The sequence below is a fragment of the Onychostruthus taczanowskii genome, unplaced genomic scaffold (genome assembly GCF_017590055.1).
Source record: "Onychostruthus taczanowskii isolate IOZ18803 unplaced genomic scaffold, ASM1759005v1 scaffold43, whole genome shotgun sequence".
Lineage (NCBI taxonomy): Eukaryota > Metazoa > Chordata > Aves > Passeriformes > Passeridae > Onychostruthus > Onychostruthus taczanowskii.
In genome coordinates this window covers 1,245,619-1,265,555 of record NW_024501792.1, presented here as the reverse complement: position 1 = coordinate 1,265,555, position 19,937 = coordinate 1,245,619, and the positions used below count along the sequence as shown (strand labels likewise).

At 52.2% G+C, this 19,937-nt stretch overlaps 1 protein-coding gene across 4 annotated transcripts; it reads right to left on the bottom strand.

The window, feature by feature from the left end:
• Nucleotides 1–9,938: 9,938 nt before the first annotated feature.
• Nucleotides 9,939–17,078, bottom strand: DRD2 (dopamine receptor D2). 4 transcript variants are annotated; one of them, XM_041413875.1, is made up of 7 exons: nucleotides 16,784–17,078; nucleotides 14,179–14,288; nucleotides 13,635–13,771; nucleotides 12,835–13,025; nucleotides 11,603–11,689; nucleotides 10,632–10,971; nucleotides 9,939–10,132 (listed from the first exon to the last, which is right to left on the bottom strand). In XM_041413875.1, exons 1-7 carry the CDS (start codon nucleotides 17,054–17,056, stop codon nucleotides 9,939–9,941), a joined length of 1,332 nt encoding a protein of 443 aa, XP_041269809.1. In that variant the 5' UTR covers nucleotides 17,057–17,078. The 4 variants fall into 4 exon arrangements, with proteins under 4 accessions (XP_041269809.1, XP_041269812.1, XP_041269811.1 ...); XM_041413878.1 differs by having other exon boundaries at nucleotides 10,632–10,797; nucleotides 11,621–11,689; XM_041413877.1 differs by having other exon boundaries at nucleotides 10,632–10,821; nucleotides 16,784–17,056.
• Nucleotides 17,079–19,937: the final 2,859 nt, after the last annotated feature.

The following is a 19,937-nucleotide window of genomic DNA, read 5'->3' as shown; positions in this document are numbered from 1 at the left end:
CTGCTCGGTGTCATTTGAAATATTTACCCAGAAGAAAAGAAATCCAATTGCCACACAATTCAGCAGCTCCTTTCTGTCCCCGCTCCGGCAGAAAAACAAAACTCAGCTCATATGTCATGGAATGTTCTCTACAAGAGCTTAATTAAATTTATAATGAAAATAACAGGGGATTAAGAAGACACGAGGGAAATACATTGCTCTTGCAGAGCATTCCAGAGGTGATAGAAGCAATTTGCAGAGAAAATTACCTGTTTGCTGCTCAGTTTCTATAGAAATTAAATGAGTCTTTACAAACTCTGGAAAAGTGCATTCCAGCCTCCGCTTTGTGACTGTGCAACTTGCAGCTTATTTCTAAAATTATTCGTAGATCTCCATCCCCCCACTTTTTCTTTCTTTCTTTCCCCTTTTTCAACTCCTTTTCAGTCTTTTGTCCCTGCTGATGAATCTGCTGCTGATTATCTCACGTTCTTACCCAAAGTTCACGGCCCAGGCCGCTCCTGGCAGGGCACGGCGGCAGCAGCAGGGCAGAAACCTCCTAAACAACTCGTTTAGATTCCAAAAAAATCAAAATTGTTGGCCCTTATGCCTCAAAAACCGTGATTTTGGGGTACCCAGAGCTGCCTGGGTGAGCAGGGTGGTGTGTCTGGTGTTGGCAGGAGTTGTGGAATGACTCTGGAGCGCTGCCCTGAGCATCCCTGTGCTGCAGCAGCTCCAGACATCCTGAGCCACGGCGATATTTCCAAACCAATCTTCAAATCCCTCAGAAAATCCCCACGTGCTTTGGCGTGGTTAGGACAGAAAACCAGAGGAGGGAAATTTCAGGCCCCTTAAAGCTGATCTTGTTCCAGCCCTGCTCCCTGCTGGAGCCACGCCGAGCTCTGTAAATCCTGGACGTGCTTTGGGCTGCCTGCTCTCCCTCTGCACCATCTCCAGCCAGGACATCCGTGGGGAAATGGATGGGATTTTCAGGACCCCGCGTTCCCTACGAGCAGCACACCAAGGAACTCAGATAAATCAATCAGCAGAGCAGGGGATGGTTTCACGAGGGGCTGGCACTGATTTCCTAAGTGCTCTCTCAGAGCTGGATCTGACTGTAATATAAATTCTCTGATGCAAAATCCATTTGAAGGGGAGATGCTTGTTGTGATGAAAACGTGGACATTTCTGTGGGAAGTGTGGCTCTTCCGTGAGGGAATGTTCACAGGAGAATGTTTGGAATTGAATTTGGTTAAATCCACGTTTTGCATTGCTCCTGCTTCCCAGCGACTCTGATTTGTTTGTTTGGCAGTGCTGCAATTATGCAGATATGGGATTAAATTAAAATTAAAATAATGCTGCGTTTTAGAGGAAAAGAGATCTGAATAAATACAGCTTGTGGGGGGGGGAAAAAAAACCCCTTATTTTTAGCACAAATGCTTGTTTTTTTCCATAGCCCCTTAGGTGTGGAAAATCAAGATGTTTCTGACAGCAATGATGTGGATGTAGGAGGCAGTGATTTTAATGTAAGAAGGAATAGTGAATTCTCTGTGTTTCTTTTTCTTGCAAGGAGGTGGTTGTAGGCTCTGTGCTGTGGCAGACGTCAGTGTGAGACGTGCCTGGCTCTGCTCAGCTTCTCCCTGGCCTGGCAGGATTCCTCCTGCTCCCTCCCCAGCCCATCCAGCACTGCCCCGTGCTCTCCCCAGCCCCAGGGAGGGGGTTTGTCCCTCGCTTTGCAATAAAACCACGTTATCCCCTCCAAAAGCAGCTCCCAGCCAGCTCCATCAGTGCAGGTGTGAGCTCCACTTGCATTAGAATAATGGGAAAGGGCCTGGCTGGGAATCAAGGAGCTCTTGCTGTTTGCTCCTAGCAGGCAGCTCATCCCCAGCAAGTTCAACATCTTTTGATCAGCTGCTGCTTTCCTCTCCTCTGGCTCAGAGCACAGCAGGGAACCCTTCTCCTGTGCAATTTGCTGCTGGCCTCCTTCTCTGGGAAAAAAAAAATAAAAAATAAAAAAAAAGCCCCACAAGCCCGAGCCCAAAAGTGATTGTTTTTAAAGCCTGAGGTTCTTGGCAGTGAGAGGTGGAGTCCATCTCAGTTTGGGGAGGAGATATCACAGTTCAGGCTCTCACTTTGGCAGTTCAGTGCTCCTCACACCCTCTGTGGCCTTGGGAAAAAAATCTTTTGTACCCACACAAAGCCCAGGAAAAGATTTATATCCCTCTGAGGGCACCTCAGATGTGCAGAGCCCCAAATCTGCTGCCCAGCCTGGGTTTGGGAGGGTCATGGAAACCATGGAATCTGTGAGCCCAAACAGCTTTTTGTGTGGCAAGGATTGGTGCTACCCACAGCAGGGAGAAACCCCCCCCTGGAACATCCCTGCTCTGAATTTCCCTTAAAAATGTATCAGGTACAGAGATCACCTCCAAATGAGCCATGAGAAAATCCAGAGAGCACGACTAACTCCCCATCCTGGAGGGAATTTCTTCTGAATAAAAAGAGATAAATAATCCCCCCCAGATTTCCTGGATAGAAAATGTCCCATTAACGACTCCGAGTCCTTCTGGAGCCATCACAGAGAGGAGCATTAGGCCGGGATCAGCAATCAGGAGCAGCAGTAATTAGCTGCAATAAGGGCTAAAATGAACCTTTGTTTGCTGCTGGGCTGCAAGGCCGTGACTTCAGAAAGAAAAGGGGAACGTTACAGACACTGAGAACTGACAGAATGGAGGTTTGGGGCATTTCTGGCCTGGTTCCGTGGCACTTGCAGCAGCCTGCTCCTCAGCAAGGCACAGCAGCCTTCTTATCACCAGCAAGATTTTATTGCTGTTCTTTGGGCAAACCCTTCATATCTGCTCCAAACAGGAAAAAAAAAAATCCTTACAAGGCGTTCAGGGAATTAATTTTCTTTCGCCTTGGAAAAGACTGCAGGTTTTGCTGAGGCTGCTCTGCCTTTATGTTGTTGAAATCTTTGTTTTGTAAGGATTTCTCCCAGGAGAGCTGAGCAGGGCTCTTTGCTGCCCAGTGTGCTGCTCCTTTTGGCTGAGCAGGGTCGTGTTCTGCTCCAGGGAATGCTGGAAAACGCCACAGGACATGAGCCCACCCAGACATTAAAAAGTGGCAGGGAGGAATCATGAGAGAGAGAAAACCAGAGAAAAGGTGGAATTCATCTGAAATCCGGTGAGCTGGGAAAATGCTGATTGTGAGGTCATTTTGGGAGTCTGGGAGCAGCTCCTGGGGAATCCTTGGCCCCACAGAATCACTGATGCTGGGAAAGCTCTCCAAGATCACATTTTGTGCATCCCAGCAGGGAAGGGCTGGTGCCCAGCCCTGGAATCCACCTGGGAAGTCTGGCCTCGCTGTGTTTGTAGGCTCAGGGGGAAATTTCAAACTGTGCCTGAAACACAAGCACGGATTTGGGGATTTTGGAGACTTGGCCAGCTGGAGGATGAGTCTGGCTGCAGAAAGAGCTTTTTGCCAGTGAGTTAAAGCTGTCAGGGCAGCCCCATGCAGCTCCTCCTGCCTGAACTCTCCTGCCTTCCCCTGCAGCACAGGGATGTGCTGGGCTGAGCCCCTGGATGGCACCCACAGGGGGACAGCTTCCCCCTGGCCTTGGGGCTCAAATGCCTGTTCCCAGCTCTGCCAGCCTGGCTGGGTGAAGGAGAGTGCCTCAGTCAGTCTGCTCATGGAACCAGCAGCTGCTCTGCCATCTTTGCTGGTTTTTTGGTGTTTTTTTTCCCCCAGCAAACTCAAAGAATGGTGCCAGCTCAAAGTCACTTTTGTGTTTGACAGCAGCTGTCCCAGGGGGAGGGAGGTGCTCAGAGGAGATGTACATATTTGTTTGGACTGGCACTGACTGCCCATTTCTTCACACAGACGAGCTCCCAGCTCATAACCTGTCTTGTTCAATCAGATTTGCAGCTCCTGGGTTTCCCTCTGAAGCTTTGTACATTTTCCAGCTGGTGATTTGACAGAGCTCTCTGAACTCGCGCTCAGGAGCTGCTCAGAGATTCTCTGTGTTGCTGTTAGCACTTGGAGACGAGATTCCACTTCTGGCTGATGTCAGTTTGGGCTTTTCTTGCTTTTTTTCACACGGCCTGAATAAAAAAAAAATCAGCTTAGTGGTTACCCTGTTCAATAAATATTAACGACGGCTGTCAGGAACGATTTGATGCTGTGGCAAGGGCTGAGGTTATGACCTGGTTTTCTGCCAGGTGAGGTTTGCAGCCCTTTCCATCTGCCCTGCACACAGCTCACAAGGATTTATGGAACAGCTGGATCCAGATAAGAAGCAGAAACAGCCATGAGGACCCTTGAATTCTGCTGGTTTATTTTCCCCCTGTGTGCAGAGTTAAAACCCCACAGCAGCAGCCACGGGAGGAGGATCTGGGTGGTGCCTGGCTGCTCTGTCCTGCTCTCCTGAGGTCAGGGGCAGAGGCTGATGGGGCAGGCTGTGGTCAGGAACTGGCCACATCCTCAAAAACTCCCCATCCCAAGGCTCCCAGGCTCCAGGTGAGGAGCTGTGGCATTGCCCCAGAGGGGCTCAGGGGCAGCAGGGAATTCTCTGGAATGGGCTGTGGTGTGATGGAGGGGAGGGGATGAAGGCTCCCGGGGGGAAAGCTGCTGTTCCTGCGGGGTCAGCGCTGCAGAGGAGTGTGTCCCCCCCCCAGCCAGGAGCTCGGGGGGCTGATTGCCCCCCTCTGTTCTGGGCTGAGCAGCCTCCCCAGTGCAGGGCCAGAAGCCCTGCAGAGCCCATTTTCCAGCTCCCCTTGTGCCAGTTCTGCTGCTGTGCCACACCTCGTGCCCCTGGCACGTGCCACCGACTCCCCTGGGCAAAACCAGCAAAAACTGCTTTTCACCGGGGGCAAGGACAAACCTGTGTTGCTGCCTCCCTCGCTGAGCCTGGCAGTGCTGCTGCAGCTGAGCTGGGGGCAGTGCCCTGGCAGCTCATCAGGGCTGCAGTTGATTGCGTGCCAGGCTGGCAGGATGGCAGCAGGGAGGCAGAGCTGCCCCGGCTAAATGCGCTCGCTCGCTCTCATCAGCCCTCTCCTTCTTCCCGGGCCCAGCATGGGGAGGCACGATGCTTTCCTCTCCTTTAGAAGGGTTTTGCTTGGCTTCTTAAGTCTCTTTAAAGGCATTTCTAGGTCTGTTAATTATTCATGACGTCTTAATTATGTTTAGGCCACTGTGATCTCTCTTTCTTTGGTGAAGAAAGTTGTTATTTGTGAGTCAAAAGCTCTTTATGAAGGAGACAGGCTGGAATCGTCAGAAAGACTTGGGGGAGCAGTTGGAGTTATTAAAAGAAGCTTTGATTAAAGGCAGGGAGTTAATTTAACAAGAGTAACTGGTTTTCTCTTTTTTTTTTTCCCTGGGTGTGCAGAACAAAGCACAGCCAGGGATGTGTCAGGGCTCACCTGGAGCAGCAGGACTCACTCAGGTGCCCCAGGAGATGGGCAGATCCTTCCTTTTATCTCTTTTGGGTGCTGTGAATGGCTCCTGTCCACAGGCTTAGAAATGAAATTTGGCTGTAAGGGTGAACCTCAGAGCAGCTGCCTTTGATGCTGCCAGGCTCAGGGCAGACTGGCTGAAAACAGCCTGGTGTGTCCTGTTTGATGTGAAAATATCGTTTATTCTGCTGTGTTTGGGAGGGGAGGGGGCACTGCAGCTCCTCATTTTCCCTCTGTCACGGTGGCACTGAGGTGAATCATCCACCAGGGAGAATTCAGCCTCGTTTGAACTCAGCAGTTCTGGAGATTCTGGTTTCTGCACAAGCTGGGGATTATTCTGTGTTGGATCAAAACTGAGTAAACCTTTGGATCTGAAATGCCATTAAACTGAAATTTTAGCGTGTTAGTTCTTGGACATGGACAGACAGCTTTCTTTCCCAGCAGTGGGAAGGATTTTCTTTGTACTATTTTTTCTTCTTCTTTTATATAAAGAAAATAATCTTTATTTAAAAGTGCTGATTAAGCCTGGCTGAGAGTCCACCTGCACAAACGCCAAACCTGAGTGTGTAGCCTGAGAAACCAGGGCAACATAAATTAAAATATTCCAAAATAAATGAATTAAGTCATCCAGCACGAATCCAGCTGGGCACCTCTGCCTTCCACCCCTTCCTCCTCCCTTCCTCCCCAGCCCACCGCTGCCTGGGAGAGGAGAGACATTTCAGACCATTTCCTTTCTGTCTGTGCCTTTCTGCATCTTTCCTTCCTCGCGTCTGGTTCTCGTGGCTGCAGGCAAGGCAAACACCAGAATTCTCAAGGATAGACAGGGGTAAGGGAGGAAAATGGAAAATAGCCTGAAAAGCAAGTCAGAAAAAGGCAAATCTCGTGTGAGGGCAGCTTTTCCTCCGTGTGTTTGAGCTCTGCAGCAGAACCACAGCCCCCTGGAGCCTGACCCTCAGAGCTGAGAGTAAACCAGAACAAAACAAGCAGAGGGACATCGGGGTGGCTTGTGCAAGTCTCTATTTAATGACAGTGCTGCATGAAGACATTGGTTGGTGTCACATGTACCTGTGATGGGCATTTATACATTCCTGACTCCTGGGGAGCCGTGGTTGCACTGGAGATTTTCACCACAAGAGGTAGTGGCTTTATTTTTCCTGTTTTCCTTTTTTTTTTTAATTATGATTATTATTTTTTTTTATTTCAGCAGGATTGGATAAGCTGGTTAGACCTACTGGAGTTCGTGTACTCTTCAGCCAGGAAGATTAACAGTTCTGTGGAGTGGGAGCAAGCAGGCAAGCAGCAAATACAGTGCAGGCAGAATTCACTGGCTTTTAATTCAAACCTGTTTGGGGGTGCAGAGGTCCCCACCCAGGGCTTCAGCAAGCTGGGAATCACAGGGAGGGAAAGCAGGAACAGGAAGACTCAAAAAGCAGAACGAAAGCTTCAATTATAAATAATGAATCCCAAAAGAGGGGCTAGAGCAAGGCTCTGGAGTTCTGGAGGAACAAAGAAATGAAATCTTCTGCTTAAGGTGTTTTTTAAAAACCAGCTCAGTGCCCTTCCCATCACCAGCACGTCCTGCCAGCAGAGGTCCTTGGGGAAGCAGAGGTTTGTTTTTTCCAGGGTGGAAGGAACAGTGAGGTTTGCCAGGTCAGAGCTGTGGCAGAGGCTCCCAAGTCCCTCGGGGTGCAGCTGACTCAGGATGGGTTCTGAGGAGCTCCCACAAACAGCTCCCACGTTCTCCTTGTGTCAGCACACTCTGCCCTTGCTCCTGGCACTGCCTCCCTCCTTGGCAAGCCAGAGGTGAGGATGACTTTGGTGCTGTCTCCAGAAGGGGAAGGCTCAGTCCTGCGTTTCAAAGTGCTTCGTTTGTCATCTGGAAGTGCAGGAGTTTTGTGGGGAAGGAAAACCTGCTGCAGAGACAGCCAGACCTGGCACTGCCACCTTCCCAAGGGCACCGGGGACATTCACATTCCCACAGTTTAGCCTGGAGTGTGAGGAAGGAGCAGCTTAAAGCGTCCTGGGGGTGAAGGGTGGGCTGCAGGTAATTCCTCACAGCCAATATTGCAGCTCTGGGAAATCCATCCTATTCATACCTGGGGGTTTTTGCTCCACATGAAGGACAGAGGCTTTTCCTGCAGCTTTTTTTTTTTTCTCTCCGTGGCATTTTGGAAGAGTTTTTTAGGCAGTGGTTCAGGTGGCTTGAGCTATAAGGTTCTGCTTCTAGATTCAGAAAAAAAAATTGGGAGCTAGGTACACAACATTGGAGGAGGATTTTCTTGGGTTAAAACTGGACACAAAGTAAAATTATGGCACAAAGTGAAGATATTATCCACGTTATCCTGAGGGATATTATTATTCCACTTATCCAGAGGGCTCACACCAGGCTTTAGTACAGGGCAGACTTCACCTATGACAACTTCCAAATACTTTAAAGCTTTTTTTGTCTATATATGTAATATTTGCTATTTTTATTCAGCTCCCCGCCTGTTAATTCCCCAAGTCAAATGGATCTTTCTGCTTGTAAATACATTAAAAGATGGACCAGTAGCTTGTTGCTATTTTTCTGCCCCAAAACCTTGCATCATTCTGTGACTGTTGGGTACCAGTCTGAGTTGGTTCCCATCACTGAGGGAATTTGGTGAAAACTGAGGGGAAGAAAGAACAGCTCATGTGTGCCTGAGATCTCTCGAGTTGGCGTTCCCAATTTTGCAGTTTTTAGCTGTGAAGAGCCAGGTTCAAATGTTACACAAGGCTGTGGGCTGAAAATCAAAACCCCTGGATCCCAGCCCATTCCAGGAATGCCAGGTTTGGAACAGCAACCTGTGGATTAAGGTGGGACTGCTGCTTCCATTTTAGAAAACAGCTGAGATTATGTGCTAGAGCTGCTTGGTGTAATCTCCTCCTGACTCAGAGCTGGAACGCATCCTGCCAGCACAGGAGAGTGCTCTGTTAGCAGCACAGGAAATCCAGGGAATTAAAGGAAACCCTGGCAGATCTCCACCTCATCTGAAGCAGAAACGGAGTGAATATTCCACAAACTGCATAGAGAAAAAAGGGATTCTATTGCTCTCCCAATTGTGTTTTTACTCCTTTAGAAAACAGCAGGAAACTGCACCCTGGGAGCCTGCCCCTGTTTATGGCTATTGCAACCCTCTGCTGCTCCACATCCTGCAGGAATTTCTAGCCAGACCTATTTCCACCTTGCTTTATTCACCTTGCTGTGTTTTATTTACAGAGATATTGCAAAATACCGTGTGAACTGAGTACAAACAGCACGTACAGCGTGGGTTTGGCAGTGCCAGATTCAGCGTGGTGAAATGATGCTCTTGTGGGGCTTCCATTCCTAAAATCCATGGAAAAATAGATAGCAGAGAGTAAGGGATGCTGGAAACATCCAGACCTTTCCAGAGTCCAGCTTGGACACAGGAGCTGGTCCAGGTAGGGGCTTTCTTGGCTTTTTATTCTGGCTTTTTCCAAAATGCACAGTTTTATCTCCTTGACTGTTGATTTAAATTAGGCACAATGTTATTCTGCACTCTCTGGGGAGAGACAGAGGCAAATCAGACCCGAGGTGCTCCTTGGGGCCCCTGATTTAGGTGAGAAGAACCAGCCCTGGCCTGGCTGGCGTGCTCAGGGTGCCCCCCCTGGCACAGTGTCCTCGTGTCTGTACATTCACCACGCTGCCACCCCTCCCCTGCTGTCACCCTGGGCAGAGCCTGGAGATGAGATGCTGGTGGGCAGAAATCACTGATGGGAGGTGAGGGGGTCCTGTTGGATGTACACCATGCAAGACAAGGTTCCCACTCCTTGAGTTTCTCTCTCCATCTATGTTTTTTGGCTTGGGGCTCCGAAATCCCTCCTATTCATTGCTATTTACACCGATGGTTTGACGTGAGACTGATGCCCCCTCCTCCCTTCCACCCATGGCTTGTAGGCTCACACTGCTGCAGGGTCTGTGGGTGGCAGAACCTCCTCGACCCGCCTGGGGACCTCTGAAAGTTTTTTGTGTTGTTTTTTATGTAATTTCCGAAGGCTTCAGCAGCTAAACGCCGGGTGAGTCAGCTGGAGGTGAAGGCAAAGCTATTGCACGGAGCTGGCAGAGGCCCTGGCTGGCTCCTGCTCCAAGCGGGAAGGATGGCCTTGTCTTTGGTGAGAGTTGTGCCGCTGACCCAGCGCCACGTCCTGCTGGCCCCGTGGCCACTCTGTGTCCAGGGCACTCCAGGCCGGGTGGCCACGGGCGAGAACCGAGCGAGAGCGCCTCGATCCTTGCGCTTCCACTTCCACCACGGCGCGAGGGCGGCTCTGAAAAGCGCCCTTGGGGCCGGTCCAGAGGTCACCCAGCGGGGTGAGAGACCCTCCCACCTCGTTCCATCCCCAGCAGGCGCTCGGGCACCGAGCGGTGCCCAGCTCAAGAGCTCCAGCCCCCTCCCCGGCTGCCCCGCCGTGCATGGATGGCATCGCTTCCTCTTCCCCCTGCGTTCCTAAAAAAAATGCGGGTGCTGTTTGTGACTTTTAGCAGTGGAGGATCTTCATGAAAGCCTTGCGAAACTCGATGTTGAAGGTGGTGTAGATAATCGGGTTGACAGCGCTGTTGACATAGCCGAGCCACGTGAAGGCGCTGTACATGGCCGGCGGGATGTTGCAGTCGCAGTGCATGTTCAGGATGTGAGTGATGAAGAAGGGGAGCCAGCAGATGATGAAAACACCTGGGGGGGAAAAAAGGAGAGAGGAGGGTTTTGATTGCTGAAAGCTGGGCAGCTTCTCAGCAAGGTTCTCTTTGGTGGAAGGGGAATTTATTTCCCAGAGGAATGAGATTTGTGTTTGCGTGCTCAGTGTCCTGGTCTGCGTTCTACCCTGGTACTAAAGAACTCCTCTGCTCGTGGAACGAGCCCAGACACAGCAGAAACTCTGCCCTTTAAAGGTGCCAGCTCTGCTGAGCTCTGCTGCCTTTTGCTCCAGCAAGCCCAGGAGCTCTCCCCTGTTTTGGGAGCTCAGATGCCCCCGAGAGGGGCAGCTTTGGGCACCCTTAGTGCAGCACTGTGCGTGGCCGGGGAGGAGGGACCCTCCCCTGGGCAGCCCTTTGCCTGCTATCCTCTGATATGTGAAGGGAAATGGGTTCTGAGGGAGGTTGGGAAATCAGCCTGCGCGGGACACGGGCGCTGGCATTTCTGCAGGGAGCCCAGGGCAGCCAGGGCACGCTCTCACCGAGCACGATGGCCAGCATCTGGGTGGCTTTCTTCTCCTTCTGCTGGGACAGTTTCCTCCTGATCACGGCCTTGAGCAAGTTCCTCGTCTTGCCGTTGGGCAGGGAGTGGATCTCGAAGACCTTGGCTGTGTGGTGGGATTCTTTGGCGTGGCCGTTCTTCTCCACCTTCCCAGGGCTGCTCAGGGGTGCCTGCAGGGTAGAGTTGTTGCCCCGATTAGAAGCAACTGGCACAATCAACTGGTGGTTACTTGGTGCTGTGGGTTTGAGGGCCGTTTTCTCAGGGGGACTGGTACTGGACACCATCTCCATTTCCATCTCTTCTATGTGACTCTCTGCCTCCTGGACAAGAATCAAATGTCCACAACATAATGACAGGTAAATACACAGAGAGGAGCAACGAGCATTCCTTACAGAGTGAAGCTGGATGATGCTGGAGAACAGTCAGTCCCTCGTCTCCCTCCCTGCCTGGCACCTGGAGGAAGGGCTGTGCTGTGTTTGGGTATTCTGGGCAGGTGGGATGGACAGAGCTGCACTGGAGGATTCTCCTTTTTGGCACAAAGAGGCTCAGAAATGGGGGAGACGCTGTCTCCACTCTCTACAGATTTTATTCAGGTTTTCAGAATGCAAATGAATAAAAATGGAATCGACAACCAAAACCCAACAAAGCCAATGCAATCCAAGATTTAAATAACAGAGAGGAGAAGGAAATCAAAGGCACAAAAATGTTCAAATGCCGTGGCTTTTAGAGCTGATCTTTCGGTGAGCTTAATCTGGCTTTGTGAGCTCTGTGAGCTTAAACCCCCTGCTTCACTCCAAGGAATGGGAAGACTATTTAAATTTTGAGATTGAACGGTAACCTTTGCTCTTAGGTTTATTTTTCTCCCACCCTACATAAATTAACCTCATGTCCTGAGGGAGAAGGGGAAGGCTGAAGGCTCTGGAAAGCTCCCACTTCTCTTTTAACACTCACCACTTTGCGCTTATTAACTTGGAAGCTCCCATTGGACTTCACAATAACTGTGCAGAGCTTGACGTCTTCTGGATGAGTGCATTTGTCCTAAGGGGCAAGCACCAGCTCAGAGGTTACACAGGCAGAGAGGGGTTGGGAAGGGAAGCTGGTAAGGGAGGCACGTGGGAATACAAAGGGATGAATCAGGAGCTCATCAGCGCGGCTGAGGAGCCGGGCAGGATGGAGAACTGATGGAGAACTGCCGTGGAGGAGCAGGGATGGGGGCTGCTACCCCCTGTGCTCTTCACCAGAGGAAGGAGGCCACGAAGCTCTGCTGTGTTTGTGTGTCCCTGTGTCGCTGCCTCCTCTGCAGGCAGCAGGGTTTGGAGATGGAGCGTGCCCCTGGCTGTGCTGCCAGAGCCCTGCTTTGACAAGAGGAGTGACAGCCAGCTGGGCTCCCTCACACGCAGCTCCTGCAGGGAGAGGCTGGTCCTGCACAGCTGTCCTTCCCAGGGAGGAGCTGTGCACCCCGGGCACTGCCACCGAGCTTTGGGGACACCTGACAGGAGCTGTGGGGACACCTGACAGGAGCTGTGCACCCCAGGCACTGCCACTGAGCTTTGGGGACACCTGACAGGAACTGTGGGGACACCTGACAGGAGCTGTGCACCCCAGGCACTGCCACTGAGCTTTGGGGACACCTGAGAGCCTAAAGGGGGAGGCTCCAGGAGATCTGGAGAGGGGCTTGGAGTGGTAAGGCACGAGGGAATGGCCTTAAATGAAGGAGGATGGGTTTAGATTGGATATTAGGGAGGAATTCCTCCCTGGGAGCGTGTGAGGCCTGGCACGGGGTGTCCAGAGAAGCTGTGGCTGCCCCATCCCTGGGATTGTCCAAGGCCAGGCCGGATGGGGCTTGGAGCCACGTGGGATGTGGAAGGTGTCCCTGCCCATGGGCTTTCATGTCCCTCCTGACCCAAACCATTCTGTGATCCTGCAGGACTGACTCACACACGGTGCAGCCTCCTGGCTGCCCCAGCCCAGCCCAAGGCCACGCTCGGGGTTACTGCAGCAGCTCCTGGTGCAGATCTGCTGCTGGAACAGCCCTGAGATCCAGCGAGGAGCCCCAGCCAGCCAGCTGGGAACCCACGGCGTGCAGCCGGGACCCCAAACCCGCCACAGCACCCACCTTTGGGAGATTTTGGGTGGTGTGGGGCAGGGGGAGCAGGGCAGGGGGAGGGTGCAGAGGCTGGTACCTTCAGGGGGGCCTGCGTGTCCGAGTCCAGCACGTGGCTGCTGCGCTTGGTGCTGACGCGCTTCCTGCGCCGCCGCAGCACGATGTAGATCTGCACGTACACCAGCAGCGTGACGATGAAGGGCACGTAGAAGGACACGATGGAGGAGTACACCACGAAGGCAGGGTTGCCAATGATGCACTCCTTCTCGTCTGGAAGAGAAAAGCTTGCAGGGCTGGCGTCCCCGCTGAGGGGGTCGCCGCGCTGGCTGCCCTGGGGCTGGACGGAGTCACATCACCCCCAAAAACTCCTGCTGCTCCTTGCCTTGCAGCTCAGCACGGCTGATCCCGTGCTGCATCCGACCAGCATTGCCAGGAAACTGCTGCCTGAACTGCCAGTCCTTTCCTCTCCTGCCTCGGGGAAGGTTTTGTCCCACGGCTTTCCTTTTTGTGTGTTTTAACAGAGGGAGGATTTTGAATTTGTAGTGGACTAATGTTAAGGTAACACAGATTGGTGTTGTGTGAAATTCTAGGTCACCTCAGTCCTGGTGAGTGTGAAACCCAGCTCTGGAATAGCTGGAGATGAAACACACCCAGAATCAGCGTGCAAACAGTGAGGGGTGGCAGTGGGAGAGAACAGTTCCAAAATACACCTCAGACCCGATCCCACCTTTATTCCTGGCTGCCTGGGAGGACAGCAGGAGGCAGCTGCAGGTGGCAGAGGGACAGAACACTTCCAACACACCTCAAACCCGATCCCACCTTTATTCCTGGCTGCCTGGGAGGACAGCAGGAGGCAGCTGCAGGCGGCAGAGCCCTCACCTGTGTTGTTGAGGCCAAAGAGGAGCGGGCAGGAGATGGCAAAGGAGAGCACCCAGACCACGGCGATCATGACGGTGACCCTGCGCTTGGAGCTGTAGCGGGTGTTGTAGAGCATGGGCATGGCCACGGCCGTGTACCTGCAGGGGACACACCCCAGGCTGCTGTCACCCTGCCACGCCTGCCACTGCACAGCTCGTGTGTCCCAGGGCGGCTGCAGCCACACCAGGAGGGGCGAGGCTGGGTCAGCTCAGCATGAAGTTCTCCTCCCACCCTTCCCACCAACGCCCCTGCACCACCCCAGAGCACAAAGAGAAGTGCCAGGCCCGTGGGACACAGAGCAATTCCATCTTCACCCCCAGGAGCAGCGTTTCTGTGCCTCCTGACAGAACTCCCTGCTCACAGCTCGTCGAGATCCTCTAAGCTGCTCTCCAAAAAACTCCCACTGGTTTTGAGCCCCTGAGTCCCAGGTAAACTGTGACCACACAGAGGTGGCTGGGACTTGCCACCCTGGGGTTGGCACAGCCTGGTGGCACAGAGCCCTCACCTGTCAATGCTGATGGCACAGAGGTTGAGGATGCTGGCAGTGCACATCATGACATCCAGGGTGACAAAGATGTCGCAGTGGATGCGACTGAAGCGCCACTCCCCCACCACCTGCAGAGAGAGAAGGGGCTGGTGAGCAGTTCCTGGGGCTACTGGGCAATTCCTGGGGCTGGAGAGAAATTCCTGGGGCTGGAGAGCAATCCCTGGGGCTGGTCAGCAATCCCTGGGGCTGGTCAGCAATCCCTGGGGCTGGAGAGCAATGCCTGGGGCTGGTCAGCAATCCTTTGGGGCAGGTGAGCAATCCTTTGGGGCAGGTGAGCAATGCTTGGGGCTGGAGAGCAGTTCCTGGGGCTGGAGAGCAATCCTTGGGGCTGATCAGCAATCCCTGGGGCCAGAGAGCAATCCCTTGGGCTAGTGAGCAATCCTTTGGGGCTGCTGAGCAGTTCCTGGGGCTAGTCAGCAATCCCTGGGGCTGGTCAGCAATCCCTGGGGCTGGTGAGCAATCCCTGGGGCTGGAGAGCAGCTCCTGGGGCTGGTCAGCAATCCCTGGGGCTGGAGAGCAGTTCCTGGGGCTGTGCTGGGCCAAAGGCAGAGCTCTGCCCCTTCCAAGGGGGAGCTGAGTTTCCCTCCCCTGCTCTCTGTGGGTTTGGGCAGCCCCAGCACAAAGCTGGGCTCACCTTCCAGTGCCACCGGGGAGCACAAGGCTCCTCCAACTCACAAGGGAAGATAAAGGAGCTTAAACAGCTCCCTGAAGCATTTCAAGGCAGAATGAGGAGGGAAATACATTCATTTTGATTCCCAAACACCTCTAATTTTACTTACAGCTTTTTTCCCAGACAGTTTTTTCCAATTCCACCCAACAAAGGTCAGCAGCAGACAAGCAAGAGCTTCCCTTCATTTCTTAGTTTAAAAAATCGGGGTAGGCATTCCTCACCTTTTTTATTTTTGGTGAACAAAATGAGTTTAATTCAGAGTGAAAGCCTTTAACACTCCACACGATGTGCTAAAGACAAAGAACTAATGATAACACTTCCAGGCACCAGTAGCCTTTTTTCTCTTCACTTCTCTTGCTGTTGAAGCTGAACTTTGCCAATTAAGTTTAATAGCAATTATTCGGACTGCTGTGTTTGACATGTGATGAAAAAAAAAGTATATTTCCCTCTAACAAAAATAGAGCCCTACTGCATTTGAAAATAGAATGAATAAGATATCTATTCTTCAGTTATTTCTGCTCTGATATACATAACCATAGGCAGCATAAAGAAGGGAGAATGACTGCATTGAAGCCTGAGTGACAGATGAATACTCAGTGATTAAAAAAGCACTTAAGAGACAGTTACATCAGGAACTTTGAGGAGAATTTGCCCAAAGGCAAAGGTTTCCAGCCAGATCCAAACCTCTGGGAAACAATTGCCCGAGGGCATGGTTTGGGGGAAGCCGGGAGCTGCAGCAGTTCTTTCTCTTGGTGTTTTCACTTGTGTTGGAGAAACCTCCAGAATTTGGGGGTAAAATATCTCTTTGTACCAAATCTGGGCTGTTTTCAAGTGTTTCATTTTGATTTTGAGTTTTAGGCCGAGCCTGTGACACAAAACCTGGAGAGAATTGTCCCAGCTGGCAGGTGAGGCAGCTGTGGTTCCTGACCAGCCCTGCACTTGAACCCAGAAAAGAGAGAATTTTGCATCGCTTGTGGTTTGTTCTTCTGCCTGAAAATTAAAAAGGGTCTGAGAGGTTCTGGCTGGACCTGAGGGAGCAGGAGCTTCTCCCAGCACCAGCCTCTGCTTCAAACTGGTGGAAAAGGAAGAGCAGAAGGAGATGGAAGCCCCAGAGGCAGTGCCTGCCTCCCACCAGCCCATGGCCACGTTAATGAGCTTCAGCAGAGGCTCCAGCGCCATGAAAACAATCATTAACTCGGTGATAATTAGCACTGTGCTCTCTCACAGCCCGGGCCACCTCAGTGGCTTTGTTTTGCTTTGCATCAGGACTCACTGGTGATCCCTCCTTGCCCTGCTCTCCTCCCTGTGTTATCATCCCTCCCGTGAGTGAGCAAATGGTTTGTGCTGAAGGCTGAGCTGTGAAAAGTGATTTTTTTTCCCTTTATATTGTGATATAAAGCTGCGGATTCCCATCCTGCTCCCACAATTGCCTTCCTGCAGCCCTTCAGAAACAGGGCCTTGATTGCTATTTTTTTTTTCTGATTGCTGGATTCAATGATCCTTGTGGGTCCCTTCCACCTCCACAAATTTCATGTGGTTTCAGTGTGATGCCCATGGTGGAGTTTTGAACACAGAATTGGGGTCCTTTCCCTCTTGACCCTGAGTTTTTGGTGCAACTGGGCCATCATTTAGCCCTCTGAGCAGCAACGGGGTTTCAAACTACCTGCTCTCCCATCCTCCTCCTGGGAAAAAAATGACAATTTCAGGGATAAAAAAGCTACAATTTCAGGAACAGAAAAAAACCCGCAATTTCAGGAACGAAAAAACCTACACTTCAGGGAACAAAAAAACTGTATTCAGGGCACGAAAACCACTTGGGGAGGATTGAGGAGGCTGATTTCCAGGCTGCTAAACCCTCCCCATCCTTCCTGGAGCCACATCCCGAGCCCTTACCTCCATGTAGACCACCCAGGGCATGCAGAGCGTGGCCACCAGCAGGTCAGCCACGGCCAGGCTGACGATCAGGTAGTTGGTGGTGGTCTGCAGGGCTCTCTCCCTGGACACTGCCATGCACACCAGGACGTTGCCAAAGACGATGATGAAGATGAGGAGGGCGAGCAGCACGGCGTAGTAGTTGTAGTGCGGTTTCTGAGCCGCCTCCGAGGCGTTCAGGGCCCTGCTCCAGTTCCTGTCCCCGTCGTACCACGAGAGGTTGAGGGGATCCATGGGGGCCCAGGTGCCGGCTGCCAGCTCCACCCTGCCACTGGGTGGGGGAGAGGATGTTGGGTCAGCGGTGGAAAAAATGGAAAAGTGAGAAAAAGAAATGAAAAAAGTGAAAAAAAAAATAAAATATCAGGTTTCTGCTGCCTCGCTCGTGACCTGCCCGGGGAGGTGGTGGAGTCACCATCCCTGGGGGTGTTTAACAAAGCCTGGATGGGCACTGGGGGCCAGGGTTCAGTGAGGTGTTGGGGCTGGGTTGGGTTCAATGGTCTTGGAGGTCTCTTCCAACCCGGTGATTCTGTGAATTCTCTGAATTCTGTGAATTTTGGGAATTCCTAGGGAATGGGGAGGTGGTGGAGTCACCATCCCTGGGGGTGTTTAACAAAACCTGGATGGGCACTGGGGGCCAGGGTTCAGTCGATGACCTTGAAGGTCTCTTCCAACGTAGCAATTCTGTGAATTCTGTGAATTTTGGGAATTCCCAGGGACCAGGGAGGTGGTGGAGTCACCATCCCTGGGTATGTTCAAAACAAGCTTGGATGGGCACTGGGAGCCAGGGTTTAGTGAGGTGCTGGGGCTGGGTTGGACTCGATGACCTTGAAGGTCTCTTCCAACGCAGCAATTCTGTGAATTCTGTGAATTTTGGGAATTCCCAGGGACCAGGGAGGTGGTGGAGTCACCATCCCTGGGTATGTACTCGGTGACCTTGAAGGCCTCTTCCAACGCAGCAATTCTGTGAATTCTGTGAATTTTGGGAATTCCCAGGGACCAGGGAGGTGGTGCAGTCACCATCCCTGGGTATGTTCAAAACAAGCCTGGATGTGGCACTGGGTGCCAGGGTTTAGTGAGGTGTTGGGGCTGGGTTGGGTTCAATGGTCTTGGAGGTCTCTTCCAACCCGGTGATTCTGTGAATTCTGTGAATTTTGGGAATTCCCAGGGACCGGGGAGGTGGTGCAGTCACCATCCCTGGGTGTGTTTAACACAGCCTGGATATGGCACTGGGTACCAGGGTTTACTTGAGGTGCTGGGGCTGGACTGGACTCGATGATCTTTAAAGTCTCTTCCAACCTGGTGATTCTGTGAATTCCCTGGAGCCTGTTCTCCCTGCCCTGGTGAAATGTTTGGCTGGAAATGGGATGGATGCAGAGCTACTGACCCAGGCAGGGATTGCAGAAGTTCCAGTTCACCCCCAGGTTTCTGTGCCAGTGACTCAGTGTTACAGCTGCCTCAGGCACAGTGCCTGGGATGTTTTGTGCCCTGCCATTCCCTGCTCCCTGTTAGGTGTGCACAGTTCAGGGCAGAAGTTCCATGACCCACTTTGTTTATTTTCCATGTGCTTCGTTGGGCTTTGGGCTGTATTCCTTTCATTTTTTTTTTATTTTGTCTTTTCCTTATATGTTTTTTTTTTCCCTCCAGCAGTGAAATAAATAAATTTTAAACCCCTAGACCTGAACAGTGACAATGATGGGACCTGACAACAGCAGCTTTTGCAGTCAGGGCTGGGCTGTGCTGCCTCTGCCATTGCCCCAGTGAGGTGACAGTGAAGGGGGACATGGTGGGGACAGCACTGCTGCCACCCCACAGCCCTCAGCACCTCCTGGCACTGGCAACATGGCTTTCCTGATTTTCCTTGGAAAATCTTATCACAGCAACACCCCCAGCGTTCCCTGGCCTGTGGCCACGAGCTGTGCTCTCCTCCAGAGGTAAAACATAAAAAACCTTGGGATTCCTGTGCAGTTCCTAAATCTGTGGGAGCCCTGCTGCTTGTTTTACCCACTGAGAGTGCCTTCTGGACTTTTTCTGTCTCTCTGTGCTGTCACAACACCCTAAAGAAATTCGGCTGCTGGGACAGAGGTTTGCATGCCATTAACTTGAAATTCAGAGAACAAAATCTCCTCTGTGCTGAGGGAGGTGAACAAACCAAGCTCCAGGAGGATGTGGGGAGTGGAGGGCAGCTCTGGGGGCTGCTGGTTTGGGTCTCTCTCTGGTGCCAGGGTATGAAAATGTAAATTCCATATTTGCGAGGGGACCTGCAGAATGTTTGGCCCCTGGGAGAGGTTTCTCCTGTCTCCTGGGAGAGGTTTTCCCTGGGCCCTGGGAGAGGTTTCTCCTAGGCCCTGGGAGAGGTTTTTCCTGCCTCTTGGGAGAGGTTTTCCCTGTCTCCTGGGAGAGGTTTGTCCTGGTCCCTGGGAGAGGTTTCTCCTATCCCCTGGGAGACATTTTTCCTGATCCCTGGGAGAAGTTTTTCCTGTCTCCTGGGTGAGGTTTTTCCTGTCCTCTGGGAGAGGTTTTCCCAGGTCCCTGGGAGACATTTTCCCTGGTCCCTGGAACAGGTTTTTCCTGGCCCCTGGGTGAGGTTTTTCCTGTCTCCTGGGAAACATTTTTCCTGGCCCCTGGAAGAGGTTTCCTCTGGTCCCTGAGAGAGGTTCTTCCTGGCCCCGGGAGAGGTTTTTCCTCTGTGTGGGAGGATTCCTGATCTCCTGCCCAGGAGGGTTCCCTGCAGAGCTGCCAGGGCAGGGCTCTAACGAGGGACATCCCCACACCACACCTGAGTCCCGCTTGGAGAAGGGATTTCCACCCAGCAGAAGCAATCTGGGCTGGAACCTGAGAACCCCCTCAGTTCATAAATCATTATAAATCCTGACCTCTCCAGAACCCAGCCAGCAGGAAAGGCCAACACCTGCCTGGGAGCTCCTGAGCCTTTCACAGAGGCCTCATGTTGTGCCAGGGAGGTTTATTTGGATATTGTGGGGAAAACATCCATGGAAAGGGTTGTCAGGCACTGGGACAGGGAGTGCTGCAATCAGCATCCCTGCAAGGGCCCAAAACCCTGCGGATGTGGCTCCCGGGGCTGTGCTGGTGCTGGCTTGGCCAGGCTTTTCCCACC